The 24,127-nt window shown below is 45.0% G+C and overlaps 1 protein-coding gene across 1 annotated transcript in view; it reads left to right on the top strand.

The window, feature by feature from the left end:
- Positions 1–719: 719 nt before the first annotated feature.
- Positions 720–24,127, top strand: part of ptprsb (protein tyrosine phosphatase receptor type Sb) — a gene marked incomplete at its 5' end in the record, with an annotated part of 99,991 nt that continues 76,583 nt past the window's right edge. The window contains 6 exons of the mRNA XM_079820525.1: positions 720–831; positions 3,035–3,157; positions 3,271–3,416; positions 5,768–5,909; positions 11,726–11,914; positions 18,804–18,941. Coding sequence (XP_079676651.1) covers positions 720–831; positions 3,035–3,157; positions 3,271–3,416; positions 5,768–5,909; positions 11,726–11,914; positions 18,804–18,941 — 850 coding nt within the window. The remainder of the gene's footprint in view (positions 832–3,034; positions 3,158–3,270; positions 3,417–5,767; positions 5,910–11,725; positions 11,915–18,803; positions 18,942–24,127) is intronic.

The raw sequence follows: 24,127 nt of genomic DNA, 5'->3' as shown, positions 1-24,127 counted from the left end.
CAGGTTTTCCTGCTTGAGTGTTGATTATTCCTCATATTCTCCATTGTTGCGGCTCCTCTCTTCCAGTCTGTCAGTAACGCTCTGTTTACTTCCTGTCTCTGTGAAGCCCCTCCTTCTGAAAAGCACACTGTGCTCTGATTGGTCAGCTGGAGCAGCGTGTCCCGCCCCTTACCATAGCCACCAGTTTCAACACATGACTAACTAACTCAACCAGGCCCCGCCCCTCTATTCTGCGTATGAATTATTATAATGAGGAATATTGTGACGTGTTGGTCCCGGAAGAAACTCGAGATGGAGGCCTTAGAGGAGTTCAGGAGCACTGACACTGAGAGAGAGGAGAACACTAACACACACACACACACACACACACACTGACATTGAGAGAGAGGAGAACACTTACCACACTCACACACACACACACACACACACACACACACACACACACACACACACACACACACACACACACACACACACACACACACACACACACACACACACACAGACACTGAGAGAGAGGAGAACACTAAAGATGGGGAACAGCTTTAACATAAAATAACATGTTAAACAAGTGGAAATAAAATCAGAGAGTGGAGTTAATGAAGTGTAATCAGCTTTCAGGTTTTTAATTCTGAGATTCTTCTACACACACACACACACACACACCCATACACACACTTGTGTCTGTCTCTCACATGCAGATGCGTGTGGGTTTCATGATGAATGTCACGGGATCAGCCTCGGCTCGCTGTAACTCGCCGCTATGGCAACAGGACACCACGGCGATGATCCTGCGCTCAGAGTGCCGTATCTATGACTACGGCTGTGTGCGTGTGTGTGTGTGTGTGTGTGTGTTTGTGTGAATGTGTGTGTGGTCCAGGTTGCCCTATGCCCTATGTTATGGGGGCAAAATGTCCCCACAAGGATGGCAATATCCGAATTCCTTGTCCTTGTAAAAATGCTGAAAGTTTTGTGTGATGGGTTTATGGGTAGGGTTAGTGTGTGTGTGTGTGTGTGTGTGTGAAGGGTAGGTTTAGGGGTAGGGTTAGAGTGTGTGTGTGTGTGTGTGTGTGTGTGTGTGTGTGTGTGTGTGTGTGTGAAGGGTAGGTTTAGGGGTAGGGTTAGAGTGTGTGTGTGTGTGTGTGTGTGTGTGTGTGTGTGTGTGTGTGTGAAGGGTAGGTTTAGGTGTAGGGTTAGTCTAAGGGGAGAGAATATAGAGTTTGTACAGTATAAAAACCATTGTGTGTGTGTGTGTGTGTGTGTGTGTGTGAGTGAGTGTGTGTCTGTGTGCGTGCGTATGTGTGTGTGTGAGTGAGTGTGTGTCTGTGGGCGTGTGCGTGTGTGTGTGTGTGAGTGAGTGTGTGTCTCTGTCTGTGTGCGTGTGCGTGAGTGTGTGTCTGTGTGAGCGTGTGTGTGTGTGTGTGTGTGTGTGTGTGTGTGAGTGAGTGAGTGTATGTCTGTGTGCGTGTGTGTTTGAGTGTGTGTGTGAGTGAGTGTGAGTGAGTGTGTGTCTCTGTCTGTGTGCGTGTGCGTGAGTGTGTGTCTGTGTGAGCGTGTGTGTGTGTGTGTGTGTGTGTGTGAGTGAGTGTGTGTCTCTGTCTGTGTGCGTGTGCGTGAGTGTGTGTCTGTGTGAGCGTGTGTGTGTGTGTGTGTGTGTGAGTGAGTGAGTGTATGTCTGTGTGCGTGTGTGTTTGAGTGTGTGTGTGTGTGAGTGAGTGTGAGTGAGTGTGTGTCTCTGTCTGTGTGCGTGTGCGTGAGTGTGTGTCTGTGTGAGCGTGTGTGTGTGTGTGTGTGTGTGTGAGTGAGTGAGTGTATGTCTGTGTGCGTGTGTGTTTGAGTGTGTGTGTGTGTGAGTGAGTGTGTGTCTGTGTGCGTGTGTGTGTGAGTGTGTGTGTGTGTGTGTGTGTGTGTGTGTGTGAGTGAATGTGTGTCTGTTTGCGTGTGTGTGTGTGTGTATGTGTGTGTGTGTGTGTGTGTGTGTGTGTGTGAGTGAATGTGTGTCTGTTTGCGTGTGTGTGTGCGTGTGTGTGTTTGTGTGTGTCTGTGCATGTGTGAGTGTGTGTCTGCGTGTGTGTGTGTGTGTGCGCGTGTGTGTGTGTGTGTGTGAATGAGTGGAAATAGGAATAGGAAAAGGATTGACCGCCTGCAGTTGATTTTGATATTCTAGATATTATCAACTACGTTGTACAAAAACACCGGCACCACAATAAGTGTGTTGTGATTTTCAAAACATAATTTCATTACGTTTAGTGACAACATGTTCAGTGTTTACATGATACGATGACTAGTAGGCGACTGCTTTTATAATTGCTTGACACAAATCTTGTGATTTCAGTTCATAAGCTTGTGATTTGATTCTGACATCGGCTCATTTGGATAAATATCAGGGACAGTTTTCACAAAGAAAAAATCTCTCAACTAATGCTGTGCACACACAGGGAGCCCTGTCAGCTGGTATTATTATTAAAGGTTACAATTAACAACTCTTTTTTTATATAATGCAGTTTTTAATATTTTATTAATGATACAAGTAGAAACATTATACAAATCAAAATACTCCTCTCTATATTTTTTTCTAGCTAACTAATATGCTATGGTTTAATGCTGTATCATGCTAGAAAATAACCTGAAAACAAAACTGGAGGTATTTCGCATTGCGTGGAAGGAAAGTGTTACTGCATACAGAAAGGCTTGAAAAGCTAGATCTGCTTATTTCTCGACTCTCTTGGAAGAAAACACACACAACTCTAGGTATTTGTTTGACACAGTGGCTAAATTAACCAAAAATGAAGCTTCAACTTTCTATGTTTGCAAACAGCACAGCAGTAATGACTTTATGAACCTCTTTACATGCAAACACTATTAGAGTAAATGGTTGGCTTTCCAGCTGTTTTATTGATCTCTTTCTGCGGTTGAAACACTGATTGATCGATTACATGACACGTGATTAATATAGGCTGTACTTTATCAACGCCTTCTAATGTTCATTTGTGTTTATTTACTGTGATTACCAGCTGTGCTCTAAATCTCCCAGAAAGCATTGCTCTGAAAAAAGTAACCCAGTCCATATTTCCTTCAATGCTGAAGAGTGTGTATGGAAGCCCTTGTTTTGAAGACCAGTGTGAAGTGTATTCACCTAAGCAGCTTGTGTTCATGTGTAAACTCGTTTCCCAGCGGCTGCGAGTTGAACACTAAGGCCGAGGGTGTAAAGCTAATGATGATTAATTGATGACGTCGTCTCTCTAACGGGCTTGTGTTTCTGTGTTCCAGCGGCGCCGCAGTTCATTAAGATCCCCATGGATCAGATCGGCGTGTCCGGTGGAGTCGTGTCGTTCGTGTGTCAGGCCACAGGCGACCCCAAGCCTCAGGTGTTCTGGAACAAAAAGGGCAAGAAAGTGAATTCACAGAGGATAGAGGTGAGAGACAGACCCATCAAACTGACCCATCAGACTGACCCATCAAACAGACCCATCAAACTGACCCATCAAACTGACCCACTGACCCATCAGACTGACCCATCAAACTGACCCATCAGACTGACCCACTGACCCATCAGACTGACCCATCAAACTGACCCATCAAACTGACCCATCAGACAGACCCATCAAACTGACCCATCAAACTGACCCATCAGACGGACCCATCAAACTGACCCATCAAACTGACCCATCAAACTGACCCATCAGACTGACCCATCAGACAGACCCATCAAACTGACCCATCCAACTGACCCATCAAACTGACCCACTGACCCATCAGACTGACCCATCAAACTGACCCATCAGACTGACCCACTGACCCATCAGACTGACCCATCAAACTGACCCATCAGACAGACCCATCAAACTGACCCATCAAACTGACCCATCAGACGGACCCATCAAACTGACCCATCAGACGGACCCATCAAACTGACCCATCAAACTGACCCATCAAACTGACCCATCAAACTGACCCATCAGACTGACCCATCAGACAGACCCATCAAACTGACCCATCAGACTGACCCATCAAACTGACCCATCAGACTGACCCATCAAACTGACCCATCAAACTGACCCATCAGACTGACCCATCAGACAGACCCATCAAACTGACCCATCAGACTGACCCATCAGACAGACCCATCAAACTGACCCATCAAACTGACCCATCAAACTGACCCACTGACCCATCAGACTGACCCATCAGACTGACCCATCAAACTGACCCATCAAACTGACCCACTGACCCATCAAACTGACCCACTGACCCACTGACCCATCAAACTGACCCACTGACCCATCAGACTGACCCATCAAACTGACCCATCAAACTGACCCATCAGACAGACCCATCAAACTGACCCATCAAACTGACCCACTGACCCATCAGACTGACCCATGAAACTGACCCATCAGACAGACCCATCAAACTGACCCATCAGACTGACCCATCAAACTGACCCACTGACCCATCAGACTGACCCATGAAACTGACCCATCAGACTGACCCATCAAACTGACCCATCAAACTGACCCATCAGACTGACCCATCAAACTGACCCATCAAACTGACCCACTGACCCATCAGACTGACCCATGAAACTGACCCATCAGACTGACCCATGAAACTGACCCATCAGACTGACCCATCATACAGACCCATCAAACTGACCCATCAAACTGACCCATCAGACTGACCCATCAAACTGACCCATCAGACTGACCCATCAAACTGACCCATCAAACTGACCCATCAGACTGACCCACTGACCCATCAGACTGACCCATGATTTGACTGACTGACACATTCAATTCAACAGATTACATTTCAAATAAATGCTCCTCTTTTGAACTTTCTATTCATCAAAGAATCATGAGAAATCAAATCTGAAGCAGCACAACTGTTTTGAACACAGATAATAATCATAAATGTTTCTTGAGCACCAAATCATCATATCAAGGGTCATGTGACACTGAAGACTGGAGTAATGATGCTGAAAATGATATGAGCGCGTGCGTGTGTGCGTGTGTGTGTGTGTGTGTGTGTGTGTGTGTGTGTGTGTGTTGCACCTGCGTCCTCACAGTTGGTGGGGAGGGTCTTTGTTCTGCACTTTTGTGACCGAACAGGAGGGGATTTGAACTAATCTGTTCTCATACATATGCAAATGAGATGCTAATGAACCGAGCAGAGCCTTTATTCCTGTACAGTTTCTTAAGCAGCAAAAGAAAGAAAGAAAGAAAGAAAGAAAGAAAGAAAGAAAGAAAGAAAGAAAGAAAGAAAGAAAGGTGTTTCTTCGGCGGAAATGGTCAATGTTCATCAAAAGTGAAATAAGCCGATGAAAGTGTAAATGAGTTTAGAAGGATGTCACTTCCTGTGTGTGTGTGTGTGTGTGTGTGTGTGTGTGTGTGTACAGTAGGCCGTATGTGGTTCTTCACTGAATCCTCTCTGCACACAAACCATCATAGAGACATAATCTTGAATGTAGACGGGCAATACTGCAGAATTACCTTTAAAATCCATTACAGAGGAAACACGGCTGTGCATATTCTGTCCATTTTTGATCTCAATAATTACATTATAATGCAATATTCACAGTAATATTTGCTCCTCTGGAACATATTTATTAATAATAATTAATGTGTGGATCATAAATTAGGTATTATTTGACCTGAACTTAGTTCTACTTCCTCTTTACTGATTTGGTCGCTGATAACCGTCTGTCTGCTTGTTACTCTGCTGTGATTGGTGGATGTCTGCTCATTCTGCTCTCTCATTGGTCCAGACCATAGAGTTTGACGAAGGGGCGGGGGCAGTGCTTCGCATCCAGCCACTCAGAGCGCCGCGTGATGAAAATGCTTACGAGTGCGTCGCCAAAAACACTGAAGGAGAAATCACCAAGACCTCCACACTGTCCATCATCAGAGGTGAGATATACCCCCATCACCATCATCACCATCATCATCATCATCATCATCATCATCATCATCATCATCATCATCATACCGTTTATTACAGTCAGATATTTACAGCCATTATTATCATGCAGGGTCATTCCGTGTGGACTCAACTAGAGATCAAATTTTTAATTTTTTTTATTTCTTCTGGAGAAAGTCAAACATGAATGCTGAATAAAGCGAGAATAGTGAATGTCTCAGATGTGTGTTGACAGTAATCTCTGTTGTGTAGAGGCTCAGAATGATCTCCACCTGAGATCTGGAGCCCAATCACAGGGCTGTAAACATGACTTTAGAAAGATGGCAGCATCATTATTTTATTCTCACTCAGAGATTGGTAGATCTATTAGTGAAATCTGTTGACTTTATCAATCTGTGTGTCATTATATGCCAACAGTGAGCGCTCAAACATGGGGAATAAGCACTTCTGCTGTGTCTTTGACTCAAGTTTGCTCGTCTGTAACTCCAGAAGTATTAAAGATATATCAATATCCTTTTAGATTTTGGTTCTTAACAAACTTTTCTTTTGGCGTCTCCATTATAAAGGCCCTCGATGGTTCAATCCCAGAGATATGAGGATCTCAATGTGGCTCCGAGAGTAAAATGGTCAATTTCAGATGTCGAAAACCAAATGTGGGTCAATTTTCTCACAGCTGATTCTTTTTATATTTAAAGATGAATGCAGAACAAATAATGTTGAAACTGGAACTGTATCAGCTGTGAGAGTGTCTGAGTGCCATAAATATTATCTTTCTAAAGTTGTCATGCCTATAAGTCTAAAAGCATTCAAGATATCCTTCTAGATTCTCATTCGTGATACATTTTTCTTTTTGAAACTTAAGGCCCTATATAGTTCAGTGCCTTTAAAATGAAGAAACCAAAAGGAAAGTTTGTTAAGAATCAGAATCTAAAAGGATATTCAGATATCTTTAATACTTCTGGAGTTACAGGCGTGCAAACTTGAGTCAAAGACACAGCAGAAGTGCTTCTTCCCCATTGTTGAGCGCTCACCGTTGGCATTTAATGCAACACAGATTGCTAAAGTCAACCGATTTCACGAAAAGATCGTCAGACGTGCTCCAGAGATGCAGTAGCTCGTCTCAGTTCTCGCTGAGATCACGTGTGTGTGTGTGTGAGATCACGTGTGTGTGTGACTCCTGCTCACCGTCATCACGCCAGTGCGAGCGAACACCCGTGATCGTCTGCACACGGATCTCTGATGAGAGCGTAATGAGTCTGTTAGTCTGGTAATGAAGTGTGTTACATCTGCAGTCACGGTTTGTTTAGGGAAACGCAGACACACGACTGCTGTCGCACGCACAACCACGGGCAATTCTGGAGAATTCACATCAAATAAAGCATGTAGATACACAATCAACCCTAATGATCACAACTAAAGCCTCACTTTAAAAGGTTTGTTCACACAAAACTTCCTCATTTACTCTCCCTCGTGTTGTTTCCCATCAGACTTTGGTCAATCTTTGAAAAAGCAATTTTTACTGAACCTTCTGTCCCTCCTTTGAACGTCCAGGAAACTCCCAAAAGGCCATGAACACACATGAGTCGAGCGGTTGGACACACAACATCACATGTGATCAAACATGAGAGCCAGTGAGGGTTATTCTCGGTGTTGGTCGGATGTGATTCACTCTCATATGGACTATAAACTGAACTGAAGTCTCATTGACATCTAATCTCGTGATCAGGTGTGATATGGAGGATGAGGAGGGTGATGAAGGCTGGAGCACAAAGAGTGTGTCTGGGGAATAACACACACATCTGTCACTGTTGCCATGGAAACGACCTTAAACACTTAAAGGGTTAGTTCACCCAAAACTGTAAATTGTGTCATTAATGACTGAGCCTCATGTGGTTGGACACCCGTCAGACCTCCGTTCATCTTCAGACACAAATGAAGAAATTTTAGTGTAAATCTGATGCTCTGAAAGGCCTCCATTGGCTCAACTTTACACTCTCAAGACCCTTAAAAGACACTAAAGACTAAAGTTACAAAGTCCATCTCACTACAGCGGCTCTACAATAACTTTATGAAGACGAGAATAGTTTCTGTGCGCAAAAAACCCCTAAATAACGACTTCATGATGCCGTGTTTTGAAATCGTCATCACTACATAAGTCGTTATTTAGGGTTTTTTGCGCACAGAAACTATTCTCGTCTTCATAAAGTTATTGTAGAGCCGCTGTAGTGAGATGGACTTTGTAACTTTAGTCTTTAGTGTCTTTTAAGGGTCTTGAGAGTGTAAAGTTGAGCCAATGGAGGCCTTTCAGAGCATCAGATTTACACTAAAATATCTTCATTTGTGTCTGAAGATGAACGGAGGTCTGACGGGTGTCCAACCACATGAGGCTCAGTCATTAATGACACAATTTTTGGGTGAACAAACCCTTTAAGTGTGTGTGTGGTCAGTTTTGTCTGTAGCTGGATTCACTGTCAGCTCGTGATCTGTATCGCGCCCTCATTAGTACTCGTGCTTGGATCACTTCTGCTCCGTAAACCGACACGCCATTCTGATATCAGTTCTGTTTCTGTGAGCTGCTGTTAGACACACACACACACACACACACACACACACACACACACACACACACACACACACACACACACAGATGCTGGTGATTGTGCTGGTGTCGACAGCAGGTGTGGCCTGATTAAAGCTGCATAATGATGTTTGGTGGATGGAGTGCGACCAGTAAAAGTGCGAACGACCCATATTAGTGTGTGTGTGTGTCTCGTCATCTCTGGCGTCTGCATCATGTTCCTCTGTAAACACACGCGGGCGATGAGTGTAACCCGCTTCTCTCAGACGGAGCCTCAGGGACGCCGCCTGTTTTTATTGTTAGTCCAATGTTCATTAAAAACGAATATATATGCGCATAATGGAGTTTACTAATGTCGGCCTTATTAGCATATTTTTATCATACACAAATAACTGTCAAGACCTATTTACGTTACATTCAGCCGATTCAAAACTCCCACCATGAAATCAAAATGGACAATTGAATGTTTATGCTGAATGATTGATCGTTATTGTGTTAATAATCTCGAGTCAGAATAACTTAATCTCTTCTCTGATGACGAGGGCGGGGCCACCTGTCACTCACATGAGATCAGCCAATAGCAAACCACAACCATCCAATCAATTCCCCACAGACACACTCAAGCCCCGCCTACATTTGCTCTTGTTTGCGAAGCGCTTCACTCGATATACGGCACACTAGAGGAGAAGAGCAGCGTGACTTCTGACATTAAAGTCTAATTGTCTAATTTGATCTCTTTCGCCCCAAAATAAGCAAACGATGCCCTTCATGCTGGTGTTTAGTGTACTTCCTCTCTGCTGCCTCTCTAATTAAAGCGAACAAATAATTAGCGGCGCTCCAAACACTCGGCTGTGTAACATGTAATTGATGGTTAGGTGAGCGTGTGTGCAGTGATTATGTAGGTTCATAATTACACGGTGCAACTCCACCATTCCAGCGGCAGACGTGTTTGTTGCTCCCATTTACCTCTGATAATTTCAGTGGTTTGGAGGAGATGACTGCTTTATTTATATCAGCATAATGAACGCCGCCCACTGAAAGCGATATGTGCGCGCAGGAAGTGGGTGGGTGAGCCGCTGCGTCAGGATCGCTTCATCTGAAGTCCCTGGTAAGTGGGCCGCTAATGTGAGCAGATGGAGAAATAGTTTTTAATCAACTGCCTTCCAAACGCTGATGAGGACGTTTCCAACAGATAATGGCTCTGAACCTGAAACGTCAAATGAATCAGTGTTTGTTTTTTTAAACTGGGGTTCGGGGAAGAGTCTAGAGAAAAACTGCTGTGCTTTAAATGCGAGGTTGGTGATATTTGCTGGCCTGATTAAAAAGCTCTGATCTAGCTCAATGAATCATGGTCTTTTGGTTTATTTATCCGCCTCGAATACAAATACAATTAAAGCTGCAAGCAGCGATGAAAGGGCCCGCACCCGTGCCAACGCCACCCGCTGGCTTTAGGAAAACAGCACAGTGGGCAATATGCATTTAAGCATATAAAAATAGGAGGACTACGTCAGCTATGACTATAACTACATTTTGGCGTGGAGATGTCTTCAAACATGTGCAGTTTGGGGCAGATCTGACACTGTGTGCCTGAGTTACAACAACTTCCTGATCTGAAAACTCATGATCTTCTCAATTTAACATCGCAAAGGCCTGTAGATTAGGCTGACCAAATATGATGTTGTTCTGGTTAAATCTCTAGGAGGAGGTTGTTTAAGTACAATGTCTGGAAATGGCAAAAATTTTGCAGAGAAAATTCAAATGATCTCACTTCCTGTTGGGTTTTCAGATTTTGCTCCAGGGACTGTTTTGTAGGTGTTGGGCTGTTACATGTGTGTACCAAATTTCATACTTGACCGTGAAACGTAGCGTGAATGGTGGTTAATTGACATTTTGTAGGTGGCGCTATTGAACCATTTTGCCACGCCTAATTCTGAAACCCATATCAGACGTAAATGTTCAGCGCTTCTGACGTGTGTGCAAAGTTTCATGAGTTTTCGAGCATGTTTAGGGCCTCAAAAATGTGATTCAATTAACAAATCAACTAATTATAGCTGCAAGCAGCGATGAAAGGGCCCGCACCCGAGCCAACGCCACCCGCTGGCTTTAGGAAAACAGCACGGAGGGCAATATGCATTTAAGCATATAAAAATAGGAGGACTACGTCAGCTATGACTATAACTACATTTTGGCGTGGAGATGTCTTCAAACGTGTGCAGTTTGGGGCAGATCGGACACTGTACACCTGAGTTACAACAACTTCCTGTTTCGTGGTGAAACATCAGACTTTGTCAGGCTGCCACGGACACGCCCTTCAGGGAAAACTCAAGATCTTCGCAATTTAACATCGCAAAGGCCTTTAAATTAGACTGACCAAATATGATGTTGTTCTGGTTAAATCTCTAGGATGTGTTCGTTAAAGTACAACGCCTGGAAATGGCAAAAACTGCACAAATTTTGCACAGAAAATTCATAATATCTCACTTCCTGTTGGTTTTTCAGATTTTGCTCCCAGGAACTGTTTTGTAGGTGTTGGGCTGTTACAAATGTCATACTTGTACGTGAAACATAGCGCAAAATTTTGTAGGTGGCGCTATCGAGCCATTTTGCCACACCTAAGAACCCATATCAAACATAAATGTTCAGCACTTCTGACGCGTGTGCACAGTTTCATGAGTTTGTTCACGGCCTCAAAAATGCGATTCATTTTGGAGATCGGTGCTCCCGCCCTAATGATGACCGTTTAGATACTGATCCAGGAGGAAAGCAGGTGTATTCATGTCCGGCTCCTTTTATTTAAGGTGATGATTCACGGGGCAACTTTTTGAGCAATGTTGCCGTCAACGGACCAGGTGAGACACAGGACCCAGGACCGATCTAAAGTATCCAGAGAGAAATGTGTTGCCAATTCTCATCATCAACATCACTCAAAAAGTTGTCATGTGTATCATCACCTTTAGAGACTCGTTGTTTCCAGACAGGTTTCCCAAACATTCCCGTGGCTCCTTCCTCACATCCCGGCAATCTAATGTCAGCTATAAGGCCCGTTCACACCAAGAACTATAACTATATTAGCGTTCACACCAGCGGTCGATATCATTCTGTTTATTCTCAGTTTTGTCGTCTGTCTCTTTAAATGCTCGAGCTCGTTGGAGCAGGCTAGATTCTGATTGGTTGTCAAATCTCCGGCTCTCCTCCGGTCACTAAAGCGCTCCTTCCGGTGTCTTTCAGAGGACCTGCTGCCCTTCGGCTTCCCCAGCATCGACATGGGCCCGCAGCTGAAGGTGGTGGAGAGAACCAGAACCGCCACCATGCTGTGCGCCGCCAGCGGGATCCCCGATCCCGAGATCTCCTGGTTCAAGGACTTCCTCCCCGTGGAGCCGGCGCTCAGCCAAGGGCGAATCAAGCAGCTGCGATCAGGTACGTCAGGAGATCACCTCACCTGAGACCCATCACACACACCTTCTTGAGCACAGAACCCTGTAACACTTGAGATGTTCCCAGGTCATAAATGACCGGCCTGCTCTCGTTATGCAACCTTATCACCAAATACCAGATTCAAAGTTTTTGTCCACTTGTTTTCTTTGAATGAGGACAGGTTTTATACTTATTTTTGGAACTGATCGATCGTGGGCGTTATTGATCTGAGCTTGCGTACCACTTTTGGAGTGAAAAAAGTGTTATTTGTGGATAATTTTGTCAATTTTACATAAAATTTCAGATCAATGAGCTTTGAGAGATGAGACTTGTTAGCCCATTTAAACGTTTGTTGAGAATCTCATCTCTTATCTCTATTTAGCTTTGCCTTATGAGTTTGTTAAACCATTTTGTTAAGCTTTTGTTAAATCACATATTCAGTTACATGCAGCACCTCAAGGCACCTTAGTTTTCTCTTTTAATTAGTGTTAATACTTTTATTTCGTTGGGCCTAATGTGGTAATAAACCACTGTTAAATGACAGTTTAAAGTAAAGTTGTTATTTAGTTTCAAGTATTAAAGGGCCTGTTGTACAACTGCTTGATTTGAAGGCCTGTTGATTACAATAAATAGGTCTAAAAATTATGTTTATTATGTTTGACTGTTCAGTACTTTTCATATTTAAAAAGCAGACATAAGTTACTTTCCTTAGTAACTAATTACTTTTGATATACAGTAATTGGTAAAGTAATTCAATTACTTTTAAAAGTTGACTTAAAAGAAGTAACTAGTAACTGTAACTAATTACTAATTTTCAGTAACTTGCCCAACACTGATAAAATGTAATCAAACATTTATTAAATGTACATATTATGTCCCTTTCACAAGATTTAATATAAATCTCTGGCGTGCCCAGAATGTGTGTGTGAAGTTTCAGCTCAAAACATATTTTATTATAGCGTCAAATTTGCCTCTATTTGGGTGTGAGCAAAAACACACAGTTTGTGTATGTCCCTTTAAATGCAAATGAGCTGCTGCTCTCCACCCCCTTCCAGAAGAGGGCGGAGCTTCAGATACTCAACAACAGAACAGGCCAATCTCACGCAGACTAATGTCAGAAATGAGCAGTTGTAGAAGCCGTACATGTTTGAGCCGGAGTCGGCTCACAATTATCACAAAAATGAAGGCACTAAAATACTATTTCCATGGTAAAGCAATGCCAATTTTCAAAGCAGTGCCTTTTGAGTGTTTAAAACCTGATTTATGATTATAGTTCGGCAGAGAGACACTGACAGGTACCGGGTGATTGTGGATATTCGGCCTCTCGTCTAAATCCGTTGTAATAGCAGTTTCGGCGTGTCGACTGACGGAAGTGAGTGATTAGCACAGGTCTCCTCAATTACACCAATGGCCACTTACCTCAAGAACCGCAGCTGGAGCTCCAAGCCTCTGATTGGATGGCGATGACTGTAAATCTCATGTGGAGCTCGAAACAAAGGACACAAATGTCCTTGATTTCTGCTGTTCTGACACACATTTGGGCTGAGCACTGGTGTGAAATGTGTTGATGGTGTTGTTTTAACCAAATGCAGAGCAAACACACGTCTGATGGTTCTCATATACACTATTATACATTCTTAGATAATAAAGCTTCCCAAAGTGTGTTTTTCACAGCGATTAACCATTTTTTTAACCTTTTTAATGGAACCATCGATGCCAATAAAGAGTCTGGAATCTTTCCCTTGCACGAAAGGTCATTTAGATTATTAAAATGTTGAGACAAAGATCTCTGAAAGGTTCCAGAAGTGGTTCATCAATGGCGAAATCCTCCTTTTGGAAGCTTTATGTTTAAGAATCCCTCTGGAATACTCAGTTGTGATTGGTTGACCACAGGATTCAGATATCCGTGTATAATGACGGTATAAGCGCTGTCTCTCGCACGAGCCCTTCACGCTTTATCTCATCTCATTTGCTGATGTATTTGGTAAGTAGTCGTGGAATAAGCGGGATCAGGGTTTATTCTGTGTTGACTGTACGTTTTCTCTCGCTTATACACTCACATATACATAAATCTATGTATATGATATGTGATTATATATAATACTCATATATAATCAGCTTGATCTGTTGCATACAGTGCATTTGAGCTGCTGTCACTCAAAGCTTTTGTTGTGTTTTTTCTCGTTGTGTGTTCGGTGTGTGTTTCTCAGGAGTCTTTGGTGAGTATCTGTTTATTCTAGACCAACCAAACTCCTCCTCAGCCCCGCGGTTCCTCCGGTAAACACGCCCCTAATCCTCCTAACGACCGTGACTAAACTCCTCCTAAGTCCCGCGGTTCCTCCGGTAAACACACCCCTCGCCCCTGATCCTCCTAACGACTGACCAAACTCCTCCTAAGTCCCGCGGTTCCTCCGGTAAACACACCCCTCTCCCCTGATCCTCCTAACGACTGACCAAACTCCTCCTAAGTCCCGCGGTTCCTCCGGTAAACACACCCCTCGCCCCTGATCCTCCTAACGACTGACCAAACTCCTCCTAAGTCCCGCGGTTCCTCCGGTAAACACACCCCTCGCCCCTGATCCTCCTAACGACTGACCAAACTCCTCCTCAGCCCCGCGGTTCCTCCGGTAAACACACCCCTCGCCCCTGATCCTCCTAACGACTGACCAAACTCCTCCTCAGCCCCGCGGTTCCTCCGTTAAACATGCCCCTCGCCCCTCATCCTCCTAACGACCGTGACCAAACTCCTCCTCAGCCCCGCGGTTCCTCCGGTAAACACGCCCCTCGCCCCCTGATCCTCCTAACGACTGACCAAACTCCTCCTCAGCCCCAAGGTTCCTCCGTTAAACATGCCCCTCGCCCCTTATCCTCCTAACGACCGTGACCAAACTCCTCCTCAGCCCCGCGGTTCCTCCGGTAAACATGCCCCTTGCCCCTGATCCTCCTAACGACTGACCAAACTCCTCCTCAGCCCCGCGGTTCCTCCGGTAAACACGCCCCTCTCCCCTGATCCTCCTAACGACTGACCAAACTCCTCCTCAGCCCCGCGGTTCCTCCGGTAAACACGCCCCTCTCCCCTGATCCTCCTAACGACTGACCAAACTCCTCCTCAGCCCCGCGGTTCCTCCGGTAAACACGCCCCTCGCCCCTGATCCTCCTAACGACTGACCAAACTCCTCCTCAGCCCGCGGTTCCTCCGGTAAACACGCCCCTCGCCCCTGATCCTCCTAACGACTGACCAAACTCCTCCTCAGCCCCGCGGTTCCTCCGGTAAACACGCCCCTCGCCCCTGATCCTCCTAACGACTGACCAAACTCCTCCTCAGCCCCGCGGTTCCTCCGGTAAACATGCCCCTCGCCCCTGATCCTCCTAACGACTGACCAAACTCCTCCTCAGCCCCGCGGTTCCTCCGGTAAACACGCCCCTCGCCCCTGATCCTCCTAACGACTGACCAAACTCCTCCTCAGCCCCGCGGTTCCTCTGGTAAACATGCCCCTCGCCCCTGATCCTCCTAACGACTGACCAAACTCCTCCTCAGCCCCGCGGTTCCTCCGGTAAACACGCCCCTCGCCCCTGATCCTCCTAACGACTGACCAAACTCCTCCTCAGCCCCGCGGTTCCTCCGGTAAACACGCCCCTCGCCCCTGATCCTCCTAACGACTGACCAAACTCCTCCTCAGCCCCGCGGTTCCTCCGGTAAACACACCCCTCGCCCCTGATCCTCCTAACGACTGTGACCAAACTCGCTGTTCTTCTTAAAGGGATAGTCCTACCAAAAAACCTGTGTCAACATCTGTCATCTTTTATTATCATTTCACTCCAAACGTTTGACTTTATTTGTTCTGCAGAACATGAAAGGAGACATTTTGAAGAATGTCGTTTCGGTTCCATGGACTTCCGTTATATGGAGAAAAAGTACAATGGGACCATCATTCTTCAAAATGTCTCAAAAGTTTATTTTCCATTGGTTGATATTTGTTCTTGTTTGACGCACAAACATTTTTCCAGTCATTTCTCTTCTCCAGTAAATCTTGATGTAAGAATGTTTGTGCTGGAAACGAGACAGAAGCACTGAGGAGGAGCAGAGTTTTCTGCGGCCACGTTACATTGGCTCGTCTCCATCTGCCCTGATCTCCGTTTGTCCCTGGCTCTGTGTTCCCATGATGCTTTGCGGTGCTTCTGTGGTGTCTGCATCTGTTCTTCTGCTGTCTCTCTCCTCGTTCCTCCTGGCTCTCCCTCTTTCTCCTGCACTGATATTATTCACATTCAGTGACGCTTCTGTTGCAGAAACCCGTCGAACAGAACAGACTGAGAATCAAAGATCTGTGTGTGTGTACTGAACCCTGTATTGCAGGTGTTTTGCAGCTGTGTGTGTGTGTGTGTGTGTGATGGCCTTTAGGTAGGCAGCGCTGAAGGTTACTGTGTGTTTAAGGGCAGAACTGAATCCTGACCGGACTCTGTAGGTGTTGATCGCGGTTCTGCCCACAGTCACATTTACATGACAAACATCGAGTGAAACACTGAGTCAGTCTCTGCCTCCATTTTCTGTGTCGTGCCTGTATGCGTTTCACATGCTCATCGCTGCAGAACAAGCTTTGATCTGATTGGCTGTTACACAACTTCCTGGAGTGTGTGTGCACGTTTATATCCGTCCAGCAGGAATCCCGTCCAGCGGTCGGTGTGTGAAACGGGTCATTAGTCGTGGACTGATGGCGCTGAGACTGAAGGGAAGCATCATCCTCAGATAACCCCGCCCCTGAGTGGCGTGGAACAGCAGAATGAGCTGTGATTGGTCGTTTAAACAAAATCATAAACCATCGTTATCAAGCTCGTAGCTCTCAGAAGGTCTGACTTTAAAGGTTTATAAGGTATCTTTCAAAATCAGCCCCGTATGGAGCAAATGACTGAGTTGTGTTACGTCTGTTGTTTATAAAGCTCTGTGTAGATGAATGACTTCATGACAGTCAGAGGTGGAGGTGCTTGACACAAGATGAACGTTTCTAAACCATCATGAGATTGTAATATTAATGCTTTGTCTGTTCTCTCTCCTCTTTCCCTTCTTGTTTTCTCCTCTGTCTTGTGTCTCCCTGATTGACCTGTCTGCCTGTCTGTCCATCTGTCTGTCTGTCTGCCTGCCTGTCTGTCTGTCCGTCTGCCTGCCTGTCTGTCTGTCCGTCTACCTGCCTGTCTGTCTGCCTGTCTGTCTGCCTGCCTGTCTGTCTGCCTGTCTGTCTGTCTACCTGTCTGCCTGTCTGTCTGTCTGTCTGTCTGCCTGTCTGTCTGCCCGTCTGCCTGCCTGTCTGTCTGCCTGTCTGTCTGCCTGTCTGTCTGCCCGTCTGCCTGCCTGCTTGTCTGTCCGTCTGTCTGTCTGTCTGCCTGTCTGTCTGTCTGCCTGTCTGTCCATTTGTCTGTCTGTCTGTCTATCTGTTCGTCTGTCCATCTGCCTGCCTGCCTGTCTGTCTGCCTGCCTGTCTGTCATCTGTCTGACTGTCCATCTGTCTGTACGTCTGCCTGCCTGTCTATCTGTCTGTACGTCTGCCTGCCTGTCTGTCTGTTTGTCTGCCTGTCTGTCCGTCTGCCTGCCTGCCTGTCTGTCTGTCTGTCTGTCTGCCTGTCTGTCTGTCCATCTGCCTGCCTGCCCATCTGCCTGCCTCTCTGTCCATTTGTCTGTCATCTGTCTGCCTGCCTGCCTGTCTGTCCATCTGCCTGTCTGTCTTTCTGTCGGTCTGCCTGTCTGTCTGTCTGCCTGCCTGCCTGTCTGTCTTTCGGTCTGTCTGTCCGTTTGCCTGTCTGTCTGTCCATTTGTCTGTCCATTTGCCTGTCTGTCTGTCTGTCTGTCTGTCCGTTTGCCTGTCTGTCTGTCCATTTGTCCTACCGTTTGCCTGTCTTTCTGTCTGTCTGTCCGATTGCCTGTCCATCTGTCTGTCCGTTTGCCTGTCTGTCCATTTGTCTGTCTGTCTGTCTGTCTCTCTGCCTATCTCTCTCTCTCTGCCTGTCTGTCTCTCTGCCTGTCTCTCTCTGTCTGTCTCTCTGCCTGTCTCTCTCTGTCTCTCTCTCTCTCTGTCTGTCTCTCTCTCTGCCTGTCTCTCTCTCTGCCTGTCTGTCTCTCTGCCTGTCTCTCTCTCTGCCTGTCTCTCTCTCTGTCTCTCTCTCTCTCTCTGTCTGTCTCTCTCTCTGCCTGTCTCACTCTCTGCCTGTCTCCCTCTCTGCCTGTCTGTCTCTCTGCCTGCCTGCCTGTCTCTCTCTCTCTCTCTCTCTCTCTCTCTCTCTCTCTCTCTCTCTCTCTCTCTCTCTCTCTCTCTCTCTCTCTCTCTCTCTCTCTCTGCCTGTCTGTCTCTCTGCCTGTCTGTCTCTCTCTCTCTCTCTCTGCCTGTCTCCCTCTCTGCCTGTCTGTCTCTCTGCCTGCCTGCCTGTCTCTCTCTCTCTCTCTGCCTGTCTCCCTCTCTGCCTGTCTGTCTCTCTGCCTGTCTCCCTCTCTGCCTGTCTGTCTCTCTGCCTGTGTCCCTCTCTGCCTGTCTGTCTCTCTGCCTGCCTGCCTGTCTCTCTCTCTCTCTCTCTCTCTCTCTGCCTGTCTCCCTCTCTGCCTGTCTGTCTCTCTGCCTGCCTGCCTGTCTCTCTCTCTCTCTCTCTGCCTGTCTCCCTCTCTGCCTGTCTGTCTCTCTGCCTGCCTGCCTGTCTCTCTCTCTCTCTCTCTCTCTCTCTGCCTGTCTGTCTCTCTGCCTGTCTGTCTCTCTGCCTGTCTCCCTCTCTGCCTGTCTGTCTCTCTGCCTGTCTCCCTCTCTGCCTGTCTGTCTCTCTGCCTGTCTCTCTCTCTGCCTGTCTGTCTCTCTGCCTGTCTCTCTCTCTCTCTCTCTGCCTGTCTCCCTCTCTGCCTGTCTGTCTCTCTGTGCAGGTGCGCTGCAGATCGAGCGCAGTGAGGAGACGGATCAGGGGAAGTATGAGTGTGTGGCGTCTAACTCTCAGGGCGTGCGCTACTCATCCCCTGCTAACTTATACGTGAGAGGTATGGAACACAGTAGGTACTCCGTAGGTAATACACTTCTACTCACATGTCAGCGCAGACACAGCTTCTTTAATTTACCCAGCAGCCTCTGCAGCACTTCTGCGCGCATTATTGGTCAGTCCGCCGCGTCTGAAAACTAAACCCTTACAAATGCTTGACGTCAAATAAACTGAAATAAAGTTTACATAAAAAATCTTTTTTTTCAGCTAGTAAACAAGATTACTAAAAATTAAAATGAAAACGGAAAACACAAATAAAATAAATAAAAACATCTCAATAGCACAGATTCCCATCAAGTGATGAAAACGTTCCCGATTTTGCGAACATTCCATCGTATCAATTCTTCAAACGTTATTGAAGCAGCAACATTTAAATAACGTTATCCCAACGTCCAGATGAGCAAGGTGTAACCAATATTGTGTGCTGACGTTTTGAGAACATCATTATTAAAGCTCTGATAGCGTTGAACGAACGTTGTATTAATGTTCCTGGAAGAACGTTTGTTCAGTTGTTTAATCTTCTGCTCGTGAATAATCCGTTAAACTCAACTCTTATGAACTCCAGAGCTTCCCGACGGCTTCATCACGACTCTCGGCTAATCGAAGCATTAAAGAGGCTAATTGATTTGAAATGAATTGGGTTTACAGGCATGTAATTGTTTCTGTAAACTCTATTAGTGATATTTACCGATGGGCTGGAGCGCTCACGGCCTAGTGGTCCGGAATAAAGCAGAGAAACGAGGAGGTGCTGCAGGAGGCCTGCTCTAGTACTGCAGACGTTTGTGTGCTCGTGTGTTTGTCTGTTTGTTTGTTTGTTTGTTGTGAATTACTAATCAGAACTAATCTGACTTTAGCGCTCACTAAATTCATGATGCACCACTAAAAGGTCTTTGCAGTGTGTCTGTGTGTTTTCTCAGTTTGCTTGTGATGTTTTCAGTTTCTTTCTTTATGAAGTGAGTTTCTCAGAGTAGAGCAAGGCCAAGCCACAATATCTCTAATATTTGGGACTGTGTATGAATATTTCTGCCACACAAACAAACGTTGAGCTAAATGAATGAGGTGAGACTGTGGCAGATGAAGATGGTTGCAGTGGCCTTTTTACTCTCTCTGTGTGTTTCCCTGGTTTTCTCTCTGCTTTCCATCTCAAACCCCCTTACACCCTCAGAGCTGCGAGAAGGTTGGTGTGTTTTTTTGTTTATTTGCTCTCTTTTCTTTCGTTTGGCATTTAAAGACAGAGCAATAAATGTCAGTCCAGCCGTAAACAGTGATGGTAGTAAACCCTAGTCAGATGCGAAGCGCTGTGAAGACGAGGGTCGCGTCAGTCTGGTGTGTTGCATTGTGGGATCTTGTTTGCAAACCGGGCCACGGAAACCCAGCAATTGGAGATCACTGCATGAGGACGGATGCATGCCTGAACGCAGCGCTGTGATTGGCTGTGGTGTGCTGCTGTAATCACTCGTGTCTGTGTGTGTGTGTGTGTGTGTGTGTGTCGGCTCGTGTCTCTGCATCAGTGTGCATGTCTCTGTGTGTGTGTGTGTGTGTGTGTGGACCTGCTTTCTGCTGAGAATCAGGTTCGGTCGATCGCTTTTATCAGAGCGCTGATTGGCCGGACGTCTCATCGACAGCCGTCAGTCAAACGTCACATGATCAGAACGTTTCTGTGCACTTCAGTCACTCTCGCGGCCGATGAACTAACGATCGCAAAACTGACTTCACACATTCACCAAAAATTCTTGATCTGATGAATGGCATTCAGACGTGAGTGTGACTGAGAGTGGAATATAATCAGCAGGTGTTCTATCATATATTATTCTCTCTAAACTCATTCTGGCTCATTTTGTGTTAACCATCTGTTGTGAAGTTCCTGTAAAATATGATGTTCTTCCTCAGTGTTTACCCTTACCCTAACCCTAACCCTAACACGGCTAACAGCATCAAACAATGAGCAATAAAAGACATTACAGAGGATGTTAGGCAAAATGGCTGAAAAATCATAAATATAGTCACTGATAAAATTATTTAATGGTTTATCACTTTTGACCAATAGGTGGCGCTGTGACTAAACTGATGTGGTCAGAGTGAGGTCAAAAGGCAAAATTTGGTGTCCGTATATCAAAGCATTGCAGAGACACAGCCTCAGTCATTTTGACCTCAACTTTGATGCTGCGCTAAACGAATTGACACACGAAATCCATAACATTTTATAACATCAGTCTGAAGATGAGCTGACTCGAATTTGGTGGAAATCGGACTAATGGTCTAGGAGGTTTGAAAAAGTAGGTTTTTAAAGAAATTCAATCATTCAAATTCAAATTCAAAATGGTGGACAGGAAGTTTGGCTGACTATGACCAAGGCACATATTAAGACCAGATTCATTACAATAGACTAAATTAATCAGAACTTTGAGTACCTTCAGGGTTTAGTGCCGAAGACACATACCGAGTTTAGTAACGATACGCCAATGTGATCTTAAAATAAAGCATTTTATGACAAAAATCAAAATGGCTGACGCTCAAAATGGCCGACATGGGAAAATTGGGTATCGTAGGGCTCAGCGTGATGCCCCAAATCTAAACAGACCAGTACCAAAGCATTATAGGTGCTGCACTAAACAAAAACAACAACGTATCAACACGAAATCCATAACATTTGTCCAGCACATTCTGAAGATGAGCTGACTCGAATTTGGTGGAAATTGGGCAAATGTTCTAGGAGGAGTAAAAAAAAAAACGTTTTTAAAGAAATTCAAAATGGCGGACATGAAGTTTGATGACTATGGCAAAATCTGTATCCATGTACTCGGCATGACCCAAGGAATCTACTAAGACCAGATTCATTACAATAGACAAAATAGATCAAAAGTTATTTGCATTTTTGGAAATTTTGTTATAGCTTTTGACCTCAAGGTGGCGCTGCCCTGAAATGTTTTGGGCCTTCAGGGTTTGGTGCCGAAGACACATACCGAGTTTAGTAACGATACGCCAATGCGAATCTTAAAATATAGCATTTTTTTGTCCAAATTCAAAATGGCTGACACTCAAAATGACTGACGCTCAAAATGGCCGATATGGGAAAATTGGGTATCGTTTCGACTGTTTTTTTGACTGAAAAACACGACTGAATTATTTTGAATAATTTATGCATTTTCACACAAAATCATTTTCTTATGTAAAATTCACTTGATAAAAGACCCAAATTTCTAACTTTCATTCGGGGGAAAACATGGATAATTTGACATGGTTTAGTGTAAGATTTTTGCCCATCTTTTGGAAAATACTGTTTTAAAATAAAAAAATACTCCACTATTTGGTATGTGCTATTTGACTGACTGAAAAGACATCTTTTCATAAGTATTTTTCAGTTGGATTCATATCTAAATGTTATGAAATCACATTTATTATAGACGCTCAAAATGGCCGACGCTCAAAATGGCCGATATGGGAAAATTGGGTATCGTTTCGACTGAATGTAAAGAGACCAGTTTTGTGATTTTTGGCCAAAAACCGTTCAGACATTATAAGCAAAAATAAAAAAAAATCTCCTGACCACTAGGAGGCACTGCGCCAAAACTGTGGTTATAATAACACACACCAAGTCTGGCCAGAATGGTCTGAAGATGATCTGGTTAAATTCTCGTGAAAATCACAGCATCGCCTAGGAGGAGTTCGAAAATGTTTTTTTCTTTCTGAAAATTCAAAATGGCTGAAAAAGTTTTCATGACGGAAAGTGGGATTGAGTTAGAGACTCCAAATTTGGTGTGGTTGATGTTCAGACTGTCCTCTATCAGTGTGCCAAATTTACCACACGGTTTATGGGCTGCCATAGACTCAAGAGCAGAAGAAGAAGAACGCCAACAATTACAATAGGACCTTATAAACCTTCAGCTCTTGACCCCAAAATATCAGCCAATGGGGTCAGACAAATAAACTTCAAAGAGGAAACAGGATGATGTCTCTGGAGAACGAGACAGAAACACTGAGGAAGAGTTTACTGTCGTGTAGAGCCGATGTCGTCACTGGCATAGAAACTATCTGAAATGATTTGGCACATGAATATTAATCATGTGATGTTCACCCAATAGTCTTACATGACACGGCGTCAAGCAAAACAAAATGACTACTTCCCGTAAGGAGAGAGAAACTTTGACTGTTTTCCTCGTTCTGAAAGCAGCCGTTCACAGCATGACAGATGATCCGGATAATCCCAGATCACCTGTGCTCTCGTAATCAATCCGCCCCGGGGTTTATAAGGCTTCATAAGCGCAGAAGCTTGGCAGTTGTTGTCGCTGGTTTCGTTTGGTCTGTGTTTGTGGTGTTCTGTGCGCATGAGCTGCGTGAAGTGTCGTCTGTTTTCACTGGGTTTTAGGGAAAAGTCTGTTTGTCATCAGAGAGTGGCCTGATTTCATTCTGTCACCGCGATGAAGCGCTCGCACCGGCTCCGCTCCGGGAAAACTGTTGAAAGTCACATCAGCTGTCAGAAGGATGGCGAGTGACACGCGGGAGGAGGAGAAGAAAGACGAGCCAAACCTCTGCGTCTCAGATGTGATTCAGGGGCTGAATCTGAACGCCACGTTTAATCGGCACACGAGCGATGGCGGATGATGTCATGTGTCTGCGACGTCTGCATGCGCTATGGGGTCGTTGGATTTTTTTTTCATGATGGGAAATGGCGTCATAGGGAATTGAATCGACTTGAGCCATGGAATCAGAGGAAAATGCAGTTTCTAGTCCTTACGGTTCAAAAGTTATTAGCATAAACGTGAGTGCAACTTTGGACAGGCGGTGGCGCTAGAGGCATTGAGTTAGAGACTCCAAAATTGGTGTTGCTGATGTTCAGACTGTCCTCTATCAGTGGGCCAAATTTCATAACTTTATCATACGGTTCTTTGGGCTGCCATAGAATCAATAGCGGAAGAAGAAGAACGTCAACAATTACAATTAAACCTTCAGCGCTTGACCCCTGAATATCAGCCAATGACAAAGAGGAAACAGGATTATTTCTCTGACTCCATTGGCAGATATTTGTTCTTGTTTTAAAGGCCCCCTGAAATCAAAATGGAAGTTTTTTTCCTTTTAGTATGCCGATGTTAGCCTTAAGGTTATGAATAAGCTGGTGTGCTCCAAAACAATGACAAAATTCGCATTTAGGAGATATAAGCATTCAAAACTTACAGTCTCTCACTTCCGTTAAAATGAATCACAGATTTTGATGAC

The sequence above is a fragment of the Gobio gobio genome, assembly GCF_949357685.1.
Source record: "Gobio gobio genome assembly, chromosome: 6".
Classification (NCBI taxonomy): Eukaryota; Metazoa; Chordata; class Actinopteri; order Cypriniformes; family Gobionidae; genus Gobio; species Gobio gobio.
The sequence above is the reverse complement of the archived record's forward strand: the minus strand, read 5'-3'. Positions and strand labels throughout refer to the sequence as shown.